The following is a 15,722-nucleotide window of genomic DNA, read 5'->3' on the forward strand; positions in this document are numbered from 1 at the left end:
TATCCAGAGCTGCGGCCCCCTTCGCCTCCAGCAGCGTATCCAGAGCTGCGGCCCCCTTCGCCTCCAGCAGGTATCCAGAGCTGCGGCCCCCTTCGCCTCCAGCAGCGTATCCAGAGCTGCGGCCCCCTTCGCCTCCAGCAGCGTATCCAGAGCTGCGGCCCCCTTCGCCTCCAGCAGCGTATCCAGAGCTGCGGCCCCCCTTCGCCTCCAGCAGCGTATCCAGAGCTGCGGCCCCCTTCGCCTCCAGCAGCGTATCCAGAGCTGCGGCCCCCTTCGCCTCCAGCAGCGTATCCAGAGCTGCGGCCCCCTTCGCCTCCAGCAGCGTATCCAGAGCTGCGGCCCCCTTCGCCTCCAGCAGCGTATCCAGAGCTGCGGCCCCCTTCGCCTCCAGCAGCGTATCCAGAGCTGCGGCCCCCTTCGCCTCCAGCAGCGTATCCAGAGCTGCGGCCCCCTTCGCCTCCAGCAGCGTATCCAGAGCTGCGGCCCCCTTCGCCTCCAGCAGCGTATCCAGAGCTGCGGCCCCCTTCGCCTCCAGCAGCGTATCCAGAGCTGCGGCCCCCCTTCGCCTCCAGCAGCGTATCCAGAGCTGCGGCCCCCTTCGCCTCCAGCAGCGTATCCAGAGCTGCGGCCCCCTTCGCCTCCAGCAGCGTATCCAGAGCTGCGGCCCCCTTCGCCTCCAGCAGCGTATCCAGAGCTGCGGCCCCCTTCGCCTCCAGCAGCGTATCCAGAGCTGCGGCCCCCTTCGCCTCCAGCAGCGTATCCAGAGCTGCGGCCCCCTTCGCCTCCAGCAGCGTATCCAGAGCTGCGGCCCCCTTCGCCTCCAGCAGCGTATCCAGAGCTGCGGCCCCCTTCGCCTCCAGCAGCGTATCCAGAGCTGCGGCCCCCTTCGCCTCCAGCAGCGTATCCAGAGCTGCGGCCCCCTTCGCCTCCAGCAGCGTATCCAGAGCTGCGGCCCCCTTCGCCTCCAGCAGCGTATCCAGAGCTGCGGCCCCCTTCGCCTCCAGCAGCGTATCCAGAGCTGCGGCCCCCTTCGCCTCCAGCAGCGTATCCAGAGCTGCGGCCCCCTTCGCCTCCAGCAGCGTATCCAGAGCTGCGGCCCCCTTCGCCTCCAGCAGCGTATCCAGAGCTGCGGCCTCCTTCCCCTCCAGCAGCGTATCCAGAGCTGCGGCCTCCTTCCCCTCCAGCAGCGTATCCAGAGCTGCGGCCTCCTTCTCCTCCAGCAGCGTATCCAGAGCTGCGGCCTCCTTCTCCTCCAGCAGCGTATCCAGAGCTGCGGCCTCCTCCAGCAGCGTATTCAGAGCGGCCTCCTCCTCCTCCAGCAGCGTATACAGAGCGGCCTCCTCCTCCTCCAGCAGCGTATACAGAGCGGCCTCCTCCTCCTCCAGCAGTGGATTCTGAGACTTCAAAAGGAGCAACTTCCTTTTAATCCTAACAAATAAGTCCAGATGTCTCCGGAGTGCGCGCCGCCGCCGCCGCTGCCATCCACAGCCAAGCAATCAAAGCCATTAACCTTTTCCTCCATGAAGAGGCCGGGACCAACTACAGAGGAGAAGCCTCCTCGCTGGGGAGCACCCGCTCTCACACGTGGACCTGCAGCTCTCAGATGTGCCGTCTGCAAACTACAGGTCACAGAAGCAGATAAGAGCGCATTACATAAGCGGTGGCCGGGGTCCAGTCATCGGCCTGTGCGCCCCTCATCTCCCCGGTGAGGGCCCGAGTCGGTAACAATAGGGATCACAGCTTCCAGGCCCTCTGTTCACAGCCTGCAGTTTTGATGGAAGAACCCGACGGTGGTCTTCTCTGGCGGGGGTTGGGCTCCTATTCTTCTGCCCAGCAGCCACAATGCTATAACTAGAGCAAGTTGTCTATACAGTGCCCCGTACAGAACGACGTGGCGCGGCCAGCGAGGGGGTCTCATTATATGGGACTGGAGATGTCAGAGACCCTCAGCTCATGGCGGAGAACCTGACAGCGAATCCGGAGATCAGAAATCCAATATCTATGGGTTTAGAGATATCTGGACAGCAGAAGAAACCATGGACCAGACATAGAACCTCCAACCAGTAACCCAGAAAGTCCGGACTGGCAGGAGAACGGGGACCACAGACTGCAGAATAAGGCGGGTGGCAGAGTCCACATATAGCGGGTGAAGGGCAAGCTGCCCAGTGAAGTCTATGGAAAACGCTGTGTGAGTTTGCAGCTGTAGAACTAGAAGTCCCAGCAGAGCCCAATGATTCTCCTATTACTACATTCAATGAGATTCCCATGTATCATATCAGAGACCAAAGTACCCCCCACCCCAAAACACTGAAGGGGCGTATTATCCCCCGGACCAAGGGAATAACAGGAAATCCATTCACTGGGGGCGGCAGATAATCAGCGGAGATTACAATTAACCCTTCATGGGTCAGGAGAGCACTCGGCTTTCACTGCCCCACGTACACGGTGGCACAGAGTCGAGAAAATCTTCCGCTACCTCACGTCTCGACCACACGTACATGTCCCTCCACATCAGGTTCCAGTCTGTAAGAGGTCTGCGACTTATTTAGCCGTGACCCGGTCTTCATTTACACCCCTTTGTGCCGTAACACGCAGGAAAGCGAACCAGTCCTGAGAGACGCAGGGTTAACCCCAGCCATGTCCATGACGAGACGCGCTCTGCGTCCTACCAGGTTATCAGAAATCATTGCATTAAAAGGTAAAGTTGACCCATTTAAAACCACCGCTTGGCGCTCACATTGGATCGCCGCTTGGCGCCGCCATTACTGCACTCTACGGCCACAGCAGCATCGCACTTTTACCCTGGAGTCTATAGGTGATGCCTCTATCAGTCTCTGCAGAGCAAGCCCCAGACCCCGGTACTCCGTACACACCGCTGTCACATCGGGGGTGCGCCTCCCATATTGCTTAGGTCACAACTTCTTGTTTCACCCCGCTGCAGTTTTTAGGATAACCTCAATAGTTAAATAAAAGCCGGCAGTGACATCATCAGCTGCAGCCTTGCACCAGGTGACATCATCAGCTGCAGCCTTGCACCAGGTGACATCATCAGCTGCAGCCTTGCACCAGGTGACATCATCAGCTGCAGCCTTGCACCAGGTGACATCATCAGCTGCAGCCTTGCACCAGGTGACATCATCAGCTGCAGCCTTGCACCAGGTGACATCATCAGCTGCAGCCTTGCACCAGGTGACATCATCAGCTGCAGCCTTGCACCAGGTGACATCATCAGCTGCAGCCTTGCACCAGGTGACATCATCAGCTGCAGCCTTGCACCAGGTGACATCAGCTGCAGCCTCACAGGGACATCTCACCTAGTGAAGTGACATCAGCTGTAGCCTTATATTATGTGACATCATCAGCTGTTTCTACATCAGATGACCTCATCAGCTGCAGCCTTACATTAGCTGACATCATCATCAGCACATAGGGGTGACTAGGAGCAGGTTATAAAGGGAAAATAATAGCTTTCTTAATACAGAACGTTAAGTAAATTAGAGATGGAGGGGTTGCAACCCGGCTTGTCTTTCTTCTTCTTTGATGACCTGGGAGGAAAAGGACCTTTGGTGATGTCACTGCGCTCATCACCACAGGTCCTTTTTCTCCTGCACAGCAAAGACGACAGACAGAAGAGAAGCCGGCTGCGCGAACAAGTGGATTAAGGAGAGTTAAGTTATTTTTAACCCCTCCAGCCCTATTGTACTATGCATTCTGTATTAGGAATGCTATTATTTTCCCTGATAACCATGTTATAAGGGAAAATAATAAAATCTACACAACTCCGAACCCGAACTTCTGTGAAGAAGTCCGGGTTCAGGTCTGGGTACCAAACATGTCGATTTTTCTCACACGCGTGCAGAACGCATTAAAATGCTTTGCACTCGTGCATTTTCCCGAAACGCACCTGCATCCTCTTCGGCCCTCACACGCGACGCCCGTGTGAAAGAGGCCTTAGAGTAGGACCTGACTGAGACCACCTTGGCGTGGGTAGGTGGGCACAAATGGGTTTTGATCAAAGTCTCGGATTTTATCATATCACGGTGAGGTAGTCCATCTATAATGTTTGCATCTATCGCGTTAGTGCATTACTGTTTTTTTGTGATTTTTTTTTTTCCTCCATAAACGTAGCCATGGACATCAGCATATTTATCTATCGCATCGTGCATGGAGGTTTTTAATCTTTGTTTTTTTCTCTGTGATTATTTACGTCGCCAGCCGCAGCCTCACACTAGTGACCGCGCGTCGCCAGCCGCAGCCTCACACTAGTGACCGCGCGTCGCCAGCCGCAGCCTCACACTAGTGACCGCGCGTCGCCAGCCGCAGCCTCACACTAGTGTCCGCGCGTCGCCAGCCGCAGCCTCACACTAGTGACCGCGCGTCGCCAGCCGCAGCCTCACACTAGTGTCCGCGTCAGCTCTAACTGTACATTAGGTGACATCATCAGCTGCAGACTTACATTAGGTGACCTCACACCGGATGAAGTGACATCACCTGCTTCAGCCTTACACCTGTCATGTGACATCAGCTCCAGCGCTGCCCCCCTTCTCACATCTGGGGAGTTGATCTGCTGAATGTTATGAACTGGTTTAGGCAATGTACGACTCAGGACTAAAATAGCTGAAGTGGGTGGAGCAGAGTTTATTATATAGATGGCGAGCTTCCAAGACACAGACGGAAATGTGACTCACGGATGACACTCCGGTAAAGATCTGATCCAGTCGTAGTCTGGGAGTGATCCGTGACCTCAGGCGGCCATTAAACCGGCACCGATCCCTACACACCACCTAGTACGGGGGAGGCATCAGTCAGGGGCATAAGGAAAAGACCCCCTCTGCCAACAAAGCTAAAACTACCCTTGTCCACAGGAATCTATAGGTGTTGAGAGACTACAACTCCTAGCATGCTCCGAGATCCATAGATCATGCTATATAATGTATATACAGTAGTGCTAGCTGTCAGGTCATGCTGAGAGTTGTAGTCTCCCGGTTACACACAATTTCTCCATTGACATGCACAGCATAGACGTTGGACCATTAATAGGACTCCTTACCAGTACAGAGATTAGGTATAATGGGTAGACTGGTATTAGCATGCTAGGTGATGCCCGACATAAGACGATACAGGACATGGAGGTCAACGATCTGGGCAAGAAGATAACAGTCCATCACTTCTGCTGCGCACACATCTCAGCGTCGCCTGCTCACACTACATGTGATGCCACCAGACGTGACATGTACTAGATGGCAGTGGCACCCGACGCTGCAGGGGTCCACTGGAGCTGCACACTTCACTCCGGTGGGATTATTAGTAGTCAAGCAAGGAGGAGCCCATAGACCAACAGAAAACCCAAAATGTCAGACACCTGCCTAAGAGTGCTGGGCACATCAGCTACTGGGCTCTTGGCGCGGGTACAGCCATACAGAGTGGGTACACCCATACAGGGCGGCCACACAGCCATACAAGGTGGCCAAAATGAGGCAGCCACTGACAATCAAGATGAAGCCCATGCTGATCTGTGGTAAAACCACACGACAGACACTGGTCAGTACTGAGCGCGGATGTAAACCTATTCACAGCAGAACGTTTCCTCTAATGGGTTTGTCACGAGCCCTGGATCAGACCCCCCCCCAATGGTAGACCGTCTATAACAGACCCCCCCAATGGTAGACCGTCTATAACAGACCCCCCCAATGGTAGACCGTCTATAACAGACCCCCCCAATGGTAGACCGTCTATAACAGACCCCCCCAATGGTAGACCGTCTATAACAGACCCCCCCAATGGTAGACCGTCTATAACAGACCCCCCCAATGGTAGACCGTCTATAACAGACCCCCCCAATGGTAGACCGTCTAAACAGACCCCCCCAATGGTAGACCGTCTATAACAGACCCCCCCAATGGTAGACCGTCTATAACAGACCCCCCCAATGGTAGACCGTCTATAACAGAACCCCCCCAATGGTAGACCGTCTATAACAGACCCCCCCAATGGTAGACCGTCTATAACAGACCCCCCAATGGTAGACCGTCTATAACAGACCCCCCCAATGGTTGACCGTCTATAACAGACCCCCCCAATGGTAGACCGTCTATAACAGACCCCCCAATAGTAGACCGTCCATAACAGACATTTTATATGACATCCCCAATAGTACTCCTCTTATACTGCGCGCCCCCCCATAGTACACCTCTTATACTGCGCCCCCCCCATAGTACACCTCTTATACTGCGCCCCCCCCCATAGTACACCTCTTATACTGCGCCCCCCCCCATAGTACACCTCTTATACTGCGCCCCCCCATAGTACACCTCTTATACTGCGCCCCCCCCATAGTACACCTCTTATACTGCGCCCCCCATAGTACACCTCTTATACTGCACCCCCCCCATAGTACACCTCTTATACTGCACCCCCCCCCATAGTACACCTCTTATACTGCACCCCCCCCCATAGTACACCTCTTATACTGCACCCCCCCCATAGTACACCTCTTATACTGCACCCCCCCCATAGTACACCTCTTATACTGCACCCCCCCCATAGTACACCTCTTATACTGCACCCCCCCCATAGTACACCTCTTATACTGCACCCCCCCCATAGTACACCTCTTATACTGCACCCCCCCATAGTACACCTCTTATACTGCACCCCCCCATAGTACACCTCTTATACTGCACCCCCCCATAGTACACCTCTTATACTGCACCCCCCCATAGTACACCTCTTATACTGCACCCCCCCATAGTACACCTCTTATACTGCCCCCCCATAGTACACCTCTTATACTGCGCCCCCCCATAGTACACCTCTTATACTGCGCCCCCCCATAGTACAACTCTTATACTGCACCCCCCATAGTACACCTCTTATACTGCGCCCCCCATAGTACAACTCTTATACTGCGCCCCCCCATAGTACAACTCTTATACTGCACCCCCCCCCATAGTACACCTCTTATATTGAACCCCCCCCCCATAGTACACCTCTTATACTGCGCCCCCCATAGTACACCTCTTATACTGCGCCCCCCCCATAGTACACCTCTTATACTGCGCCCCCCCCATAGTACACCTCTTATACTGCGCCCCCCCCATAGTACACCTCTTATACTGCACCCCCCCCCCATAGTACACCTCTTATACTGCACCCCCCCCCCCATAGTACACCTCTTATACTGCACCCCCCCATAGGAACAGTGGATTTGATTTAAATCACTAGTCAGTAAGGTTCGATTTAAATCATAGTTTTCTACATAAAGACTAATTCTTGCTGGTGTAACTTATAATATGCAAGTAGATGAAGATTTTTAGAATAACAACTTTTCATATTAGTTTGATTAGGTTGATTCTGCATTCATAGGTTTGTAGAAGTTAGGATTAAGGTATTTTTCTCAACTCTGTTCATGTTATAACATTTTTGCTGTGAAGAAGAGGCCTGTGATCTCTGCTGAGTCCAATTCAGTTTTGAGAACGGCAAAAGTAAACCAAGCATCTGTGATAATATCTTGTAGGCAAAGAAACTGCCCAATAATCTTACAAAAACCTCTGGAAGAGCCGGACATTGTGAATGGATCAATGGAATTTACTAGGGGTGCACCGAAATTTCGGCGGCCGAAAATATCGGCCGAGAATGCACCTAATCTGTTTCTGCCGATATTTTTACATATCGGCCGGAAATAGCGGGGAGGGACTGGGAGGAGGAGCTGGGGGCCGGTGCGTTCACTGTGCTCCGGCCCCCAGCTCCAGTAGTTATAAAATGTTGTACAATTAATAAGCATTCTATTCATGAGGCCCCCTCTGCAGTATTACATTCAATACAGCCACATCCTACTCACAGGGCTGTCATCTTAATGCTGGCGGCAGCGTCACGACTGACGTCACATGCCTGCGCCGCCTCCTTCATTGAGAAAGTAGGCCGGGCACATGACGTCAGTTGTGACGCTGCCGCTCCTCTGCCCACTGGAGCTGGGGGCCGGAGCACAGTGAACGCACCGGCCCCCAGCTCCTCCTCCCAGTCCCTCCCCGCTATTTTGAAATATTTTCTATTAATCTATTAATTGTACAATGGGGGCTGTGGATGGCACTGTTATGGGGTGGGGGTCTGTGGATGGCACTGTTATGGGGTGGGGGTCTGTGGATGGCACTGTTATGAGGTGGGGGGGGTCTGTGGATGGCACTGTTATGAGGTGGGGGGGTCTGTGGATGGCACTGTTATGAGGTGGGGGGGTCTGTGGATGGCACTGTTATGAGGTGGGGGGGTCTGTGGATGGCACTGTTATGAGGTGGGGGGGTCTGTGGATGGCACTGTTATGAGGTGGGGGGGTCTGTGGATGGCACTGTTATGAGGTGGGGGGGTCTGTGGATGGCACTGTTATGAGGTGGGGGGGTCTGTGGATGGCACTGTTATGAGGTGGGGGGGGGGTCTGTGGATGGCACTGTTATGGGGTGGGGGGTCTTTTAAAAGTATTTGGGCAAAAAGGCAGTTTCGGTTTCGGACCAGAATTTTCATTTCGGTGCACCCCTAGAATTTACCCCAAAAATTACACACATAGAAACATAGAATGTGTCGGCAGATAAGAACCATTTGGCCCATCTAGTCTGCCCAATATACTGAATACTATGGATAGCCCCGGCCCTATCTTATATGAAGGATAGCCTTATGCCTATCCCATGCATGCTTAACCTCCTCCACTGTATTTGCAGCTACCACTTCTGCAGGAAGGCTATTCCATGCATCCACTACTCTCCCAGTAAAGGAATACTTCCCGATATTACTTTTAGGGTCCATTCACACGTCCGTTGTTTCTTTCCTGATCTGTTCCGTTTTTTGCGGAACAGATCTGGACCCATTCATTTTCAATGGGCCCTGAAAAAAAATCGGACAGCACAATGTCTGATTTTTTTTTCAGGACCCATTGAAAATGAATGGGTACAGATCTGTTCCGCAAAAAACGGAACAGATCAGGAAAGAAACAGCGGACGTGTGAATGGACCCTTAAACCTTTGCCCCTCTACATTATAACTATGTCCTCTTGTAGCAGTTTTCCTTCTTGTAAATCTTCTCTCCTCTTTTCCTTGTTGACTCCCTTTATGTATTTAGCCGTCTCTCTCATCTCCCCTCTGTCTCGTCTTACTTCCAAGCTCTACATGTTAAGGTCCTTTCATCTTTCCTGGTAAGTTTTATCCTGCAATCCATGTACCAGTTTAGTAGCTCTTCTCTGAACTCTCTCTAGAGTATCTACAGACGTGGACAAAATTGTTGGTACCCTTTGGTCAATGAAAGAAAAAGTCACAATGGTCACAGAAATAACTTTAATCTGACAAAAGTAATAATAAATTAAAATTCTATAAATGTTAACCAATGAAAGTCAGACATTGTTTTTCAACCATGCTTCAACAGAATTATGTAAAAAAATAAACTCATGAAACAGGCATGGACAAAAATGATGGTACCCCTAGAAAACACAGAACATAATGTGACCAAAGGGACATGTTAATTCAAGGTGTGTCCACTAATTAGCATCACAGGTGTCTACAACCTTGTAATCAGCCATTGGGCCTATATATATGGCTCCAGGTAATCACTGTGTTGTTTGGTGATATGGTGTGTACCACACTCGACATGGACCAGAGGAAGCAAAGGAAAGAGCTGTCTCAAGAGATCAGAAAGAAAATTATAGACAAGCATGTTAAAGGTAAAGGCTATAAGACCATCTCCAAGCAACTAGATGTTCCTGTGAGTACAGTTGCACATATTATTCATAAGTTTAAGATCCATGGGACTGTAGCCAACCTCCCTGGACGTGGCCGCAGGAGGAAAATTGATGACAAATCTAAGAGACGGATAATCCGAATGGTAACAAAAGAGCCTAGAAAGACTTCTAAAGAGATTCAAGGTGAACTTCATGCTCAAGGAACATCAGTGTCAGATCGCACCATCCGTCGTTGTTTGAGCCAAAGTGGACTACATGGGAGACGACCAAGGAGGACACCATTGTTGAAAACGAATCATAAAAAAGCAAGACTGGAATATGCCAAACTACATGTTGACAAGCCACAAAGCTTCTGGGAGAATGTCCTGTGGACAGATGAGACAAAAATCGAAGTTTTTGCCAAGGCACATCAGCTGTATGTTCACAGACGAAAAAATGAAGCATATCAAGAAAAGAACACTGTCCCTACTGTGAAACATGGAGGAGGCTCTGTTATGTTCTGGGGCTGCTTTGCTGCGTCTGGCACAGGGTGTCTTGAATCTGTGCAGGGTACAATGAAATCTCAAGACTATCAAGGAATTCTAGAGAGAAATGTACTAGCCAGTGTCAGAAAGCTTGGTCTCAGTCGCAGGTCATGGGTCTTGCAACAGGACAATGACCCAAAACACACCGCTAAAAACACCCAAGAATGGCTAAGAGGAAAAAATTGGACTATTCTAAAGTGGCCTTCTATGAGCCCTGACCTCAATCCTATTGAGCATCTTTGGAAGGAGCTGAAACATGCAGTCTGGAAAAGGCACCCTTCAAACCGGACACAACTGGAGCAGTTTGCTCATGAGGAGTGGGCCAAAATACCTGCTGAGAGGTGCAGATGTCTCATTGACAGTTACAGGAAGCGTTTGATTGCAGTGATTGCCTCAAAAGGTTGCGCAACAAAATATTAAGTTAGGGGTACCATCATTTTTGTCCATGCCTGTTTCATGAGTTTATTTTTTTACATAATTCTGTTGAAGCATGGTTGAAAAACAATGTCTGACTTTCATTGGTTAACATTTATAGAATTTTAATTTATTATTACTTTTGTCAGATTAAAGTTATTTCTGTGACCATTGTGACTTTTTCTTTCATTGACCAAAGGGTACCAACAATTTTGTCCACGTCTGTATATCCTTCTGGAGATATGGTCTCCAGTACTGCGCACAATACTCCAGATGAGGTCTCACTAGTGCTCTGTAGAGCGGCATGAGCGCCTCCCTCTGTCTACTGGTAATGCCTCTCCCTATACACCCCAGCATTCTGCTAGCATCTCCTGCTGCTCTATGACATGGTCTGCCTACCTTTAAGTCTTCTGAAATAATGACCACTAAATCCCTTTCCACAGATACTGAGGTTAGGACTGTGTCACTGATTGTATATTCTGCCCTTGGGTTTTTACATCCCAGGTGCATTATCTCGCACTTATCCACATTACATTTTAGTTGCCAGATTTTTGACCATTCCTCTAGTTTTCCTAAATCCTTTTCCATTTGGTGTATCCCTCCAGGAACATCAACCCTGTTACAAATCTTTGTGTCATCAGCAAAAAGACCCACCTTACCATCGAGGCCTTCTGCAATGTCGCTGATAAAGATATTAAACAATATGGGTCCCAGAACAGATCCCTGAGGTCCCCCCCACTGGTAACAAGACCCTGGTCTGAATATACTCCATGGACTACAACCCTCTGTTGTCCGTCCCTCAGCCACTGCCTAATCCATTCAACAATATGGGAGTCCAAGCACAGCCCTATTCTACATAATAAAAATAAAAACGTATCTTTATTTCATGATGGAATAACCTTTGGATGGTAATAGGTTTTCCTCAAAAAGCATTTTCTATAAAAAAATTTATTTTTTATTTTTTTATCATTGATTTTTATCCACCCCCCCATAGTACACCTCCTATACTGCGCCCCCCCCATAGTACACCTCCTATACTGCGCCCCCCCATAGTACACCTCCTATACTGCGCCCCCCCATAGTACACCTCCTAAACTGCGCCCCCCCATAGTACCCCTCCTATACTGCGCCCCCCCATAGTACCCCTCCTATACTGCGCCCCCCCCCATAGTACCCCTCCTATACTGCGCCCCCCCATAGTACCCCTCCTATACTGCGCCCCCCCATAGTACCCCTCCTATACTGCGCCCCCCCATAGTACCCCTCCTATACTGCGCCCCCCATAGTACCCCTCCTATACTGCGCCCCCCCATAGTACCCCTCCTATACTGCGCCCCCCCATAGTACCCCTCCTATACTGCGCCCCCCCATAGTACCCCTCCTATACTGCGCCCCCCCATAGTACCCCCTCCTATACTGCGCCCCCCCATAGTACCCCTCCTATACTGCGCCCCCCCATAGTACCCCTCCTATACTGCGCCCCCCCATAGTACACCTCCTATACTGCGCCCCCCCCCCATAGTACACCTCCTATACTGCGCCCCCCCCCATAGTACACCTCCTATACTGCGCCCCCCCCCATAGTACACCTCCTATACTGCGCCCCCCCCATAGTACACCTCCTATACTGCGCCCCCCCCCATAGTACACCTCCTATACTGCGCCCCCCCCCATAGTACACCTCCTATACTGCGCCCCCCCCATAGTACACCACCTATACTGCGCCCCCCCATAGTACACCACCTATACTGCGCCCCCCCATAGTACACCTCTTATACTGCACCCCCCCATAGTACACCTCTTATACTGCACCCCCCCATAGTACACCTCTTATACTGCACCCCCCCATAGTACACCTCTTATACTGCGCCCCCCCCATAGTACACCTCTTATACTGCGCCCCCCCATAGTACACCTCTTATACTGCGCCCCCCCATAGTACACCTCTTATACTGCGTCCCCCATAGTACACCTCTTATACTGCGTCCCCCCATAGTACACCTCTTATACTGCGCCCCCCTCTATAGTACACCTCTTATACTGCGCCCCCTCTATAGTACACCTCTTATACTGCGCCCCCCTCTATAGTACACCTCTTATACTGCGCCCCCCTCTATAGTACACCTCTTATACTGCGCCCCCCTCTATAGTACACCTCTTATACTGCGCCCCCCTCTATAGTACACCTCTTATACTGCGCCCCCCTCTATAGTACACCTCTTATACTGCGCCCCCCCCATAGTACACCTCTTATACTGCGCCCCCCTCTATAGTACACCTCTTATACTGCGCCCCCCCCATAGTACACCTCTTATACTGCGCCCCCCTCTATAGTACACCTCTTATACTGCGCCCCCTCTATAGTACACCTCTTATACTGCGCCCCCCTCTATAGTACACCTCTTATACTGCGCCCCCCTCTATAGTACACCTCTTATACTGCGCCCCCCTCTATAGTACACCTCTTATACTGCGCCCCCCTCTATAGTACACCTCTTATACTGCGCCCCCCCATAGTACACCTCTTATACTGCGCCCCCCTCTATAGTACACCTCTTATACTGCGCCCCCCTCTATAGTACACCTCTTATACTGCGCCCCCCTCTATAGTACACCTCTTATACTGCGCCCCCCTCTATAGTACACCTCTTATACTGCGCCCCCCTCTATAGTACACCTCTTATACTGCGCCCCCCTCTATAGTACACCTCTTATACTGCGCCCCCTACAGTAGATTCAGTTCTCCTCTGAGGTTTCCCTCTAGTAGTTCAGACATTCAGTGAAGCGGTGACAATTGACAACCTCCTATAAGGCAGAGCGCGATGTGCGAGGGCTGCACCACGAGATGAAAGGCCGGAGCCCTCCCCCGGGTAACGGCGCCTGCAGACCGTCACTCAATCATTAATAATTAATGGAGAATATGCAGCATAAGAAATCTATCAGCTGCAGAGGTGTTGACCCCACCAGAACAGGAGCACCCGAATATTACCCAGAATGCACCTGTAAGTCCCCGGGACAGCAGCTCTATGACAAGGGGGGCAGCAGAATGATTAAAACGATCCAGATTTATAACAACGCCTCCTCCTGATAACCCTTCACATATCCCTGCAATATGGCGTCCTCCCCGATAACAGCAGCGCCGGCCTCCGGCGGATCCACGAGCCGACGAGACCTCATTTGTCATGTGCAAAAAATGAATGCACTCAGCCCCCCCCCGAGCAGACCCTGGCATCATTCATGGCCGTGTCCCTGCACCGTCCCTTTAAGGGTGATGCCTAGTATAATGTGGCTTCTGCAGCGGTCCCTGTCACATGTGTGAGGAGTGAATGAGGGGCGGATTCGGGGGTAGTAGTCCTCTCCTGCCTGCAGCTATGGGGTCACTATTCTTTCTGACTATTGAAGGTGAAAAAGGGTGGGGCGGTGGGAGGCAGACGCTGGGAAACGGTGCTCCTCCGACACCACGGCCGCCGGGTGCTGCAGCCTGCATTTAAGGTGGGGCTGTCAGAGGAGACAGCTGCACAATGAAGACCCCGAGCCGCTCCGCGGCGGCCATCATCAGCTCTGCAGCAATGGCGGATCCTGCGCTGCCTCACAGCAGAGCAGTCAGCGGTGCCGTAAAACAGCGGGGGAGGGGGGGCCATGGTACAGGTCATTGTCTGACTGAGGGGGTACGGCCCCCCCAGAACAAAGATGAAGAGATCTCCCACATGATTGCTGCATCCCCCGACACAATGTAGCAGAGCAGGCGGCCCCGACAGGAAGGACTCCGCTACATCGTATGGCAGCCCACCCCCACTACGGGGAGAGCTGGTATGAACCAGGGGCCCCCCACCCTGCGTGAACCAGCGGCATAGATGGTAGAAAGGAGCGAGGGGCCCCCACAACCATAGGATGGGTGGCCCAGACAGATGACCGCACCGGGTGCGCCCCCCAAACACAGGACACAAGGGGGGGGGGGGGGATTTGGGGGTACTCACGGCTGACTTTCATGCTGCCGAACGATGACGGTTGTTGCACGGGTTTGCAGCTCTCTGCAAAAGAAGTGGTTCGCGGCCTCCCCGACATGCTGCGCCCTGCTGCCTCTCTCTTCCTTATAGAAGCCGGATGGGGGGCAAAAACATCAAGATCCCGGCGGGCGGCCAAGCAACCTTGCACCCCTCGCTCTAAAACGGGGCGTCTAAAACCAGCAGCGACAGTCACCGTATCCTCCGCGTCCGTCCGGGTCACTCCAGATCCCGCATAGTCCGTCCTCCGGCAGATGTGGGGGTCTCACAGGCCCATGGGGGGCACAGGGCAGTGGGAGATAGCGGGGGGCCCCACAGGGCTTGGGGGGCTCCTCTTAGATCAGGGGGAACACTGGGTGTATTAGTGAGATTGGGGGGGGCTCAGGGGCCCAATGACACTGAGGGGCCCTTCAGGCTGGGGCAGGTGTCAGTACTGGGGGGCAGGGTCTAGAGGGTTAATCCCACTCCGGACTGGGGATACTGGGGGCTCTCACAGCAGTGCACACACAGCGTTCATGGCGGCTTCTTCCCCAAGCTCAGGCCCGGCCGCCGCCTCCTCACAATGCCGCCCAGACAATGAGCTGCGGCCCGTCCCCGGACGTCACACACGGCCGCTAACGGCTGCTCGGGGGCCCCGCTCGCTGGATTCGCCGGGATTCCTGTCACACGAGCGGATGCTGCTCCGATCTCCGCCTTCAGATCGTTCCCTTTCCCTTTGTCACTCTCCGTCCGACTGACCGCATTTGCCTGTCGGTTTTTTTTTTTTTTTTCTGCACAGCGCTCCCCCCTCCTTGTCACATGACGTAGAGCGCGGGGCTCAGCGCGCAGGTACGCTACGGAAACGGCGCAGCGTGTGGCGAAGAATAGGCGTAGGGGAGGGGGAGCGCGCAGCCAGTTCCTTCATGACGTCCCACTCTTCGCGCGCTCCGCCCACATCACTCGCCAGCGTTCAATAGCCAACCAAGCCGCAGGAAGTGGAAATGGGGCGGTGCCGACAATCTGTACTAACCAGTGAGGACCGTCGTCAGGTTCCCCTCTGCGCTCTCACACAACTCCTCCTCC

At 52.7% G+C, this 15,722-nt stretch overlaps 1 protein-coding gene across 2 annotated transcripts in view; it reads right to left on the reverse strand.

The window, feature by feature from the left end:
- Window positions 1-15,444, reverse strand: part of LOC122923432 (glycogen synthase kinase-3 beta) — a 72,419-nt gene extending 56,975 nt beyond the window's left edge. The window contains exon 1 of one of the 2 annotated variants that reach the window (XM_044274242.1): window positions 14,634-15,444. In XM_044274242.1, coding sequence (XP_044130177.1) covers window positions 14,634-14,721 — 88 coding nt within the window. In that variant the 5' untranslated portion in view covers window positions 14,722-15,444. The remainder of the gene's footprint in view (window positions 1-14,633) is intronic. The other variant, XM_044274243.1, reaches the window with a different exon arrangement.
- Between the last annotated feature and the right edge of the window lie 278 nt (window positions 15,445-15,722).

Source organism: Bufo gargarizans, unplaced genomic scaffold, assembly GCF_014858855.1.
Source record: "Bufo gargarizans isolate SCDJY-AF-19 unplaced genomic scaffold, ASM1485885v1 original_scaffold_1615_pilon, whole genome shotgun sequence".
NCBI lineage: Eukaryota > Metazoa > Chordata > Amphibia > Anura > Bufonidae > Bufo > Bufo gargarizans.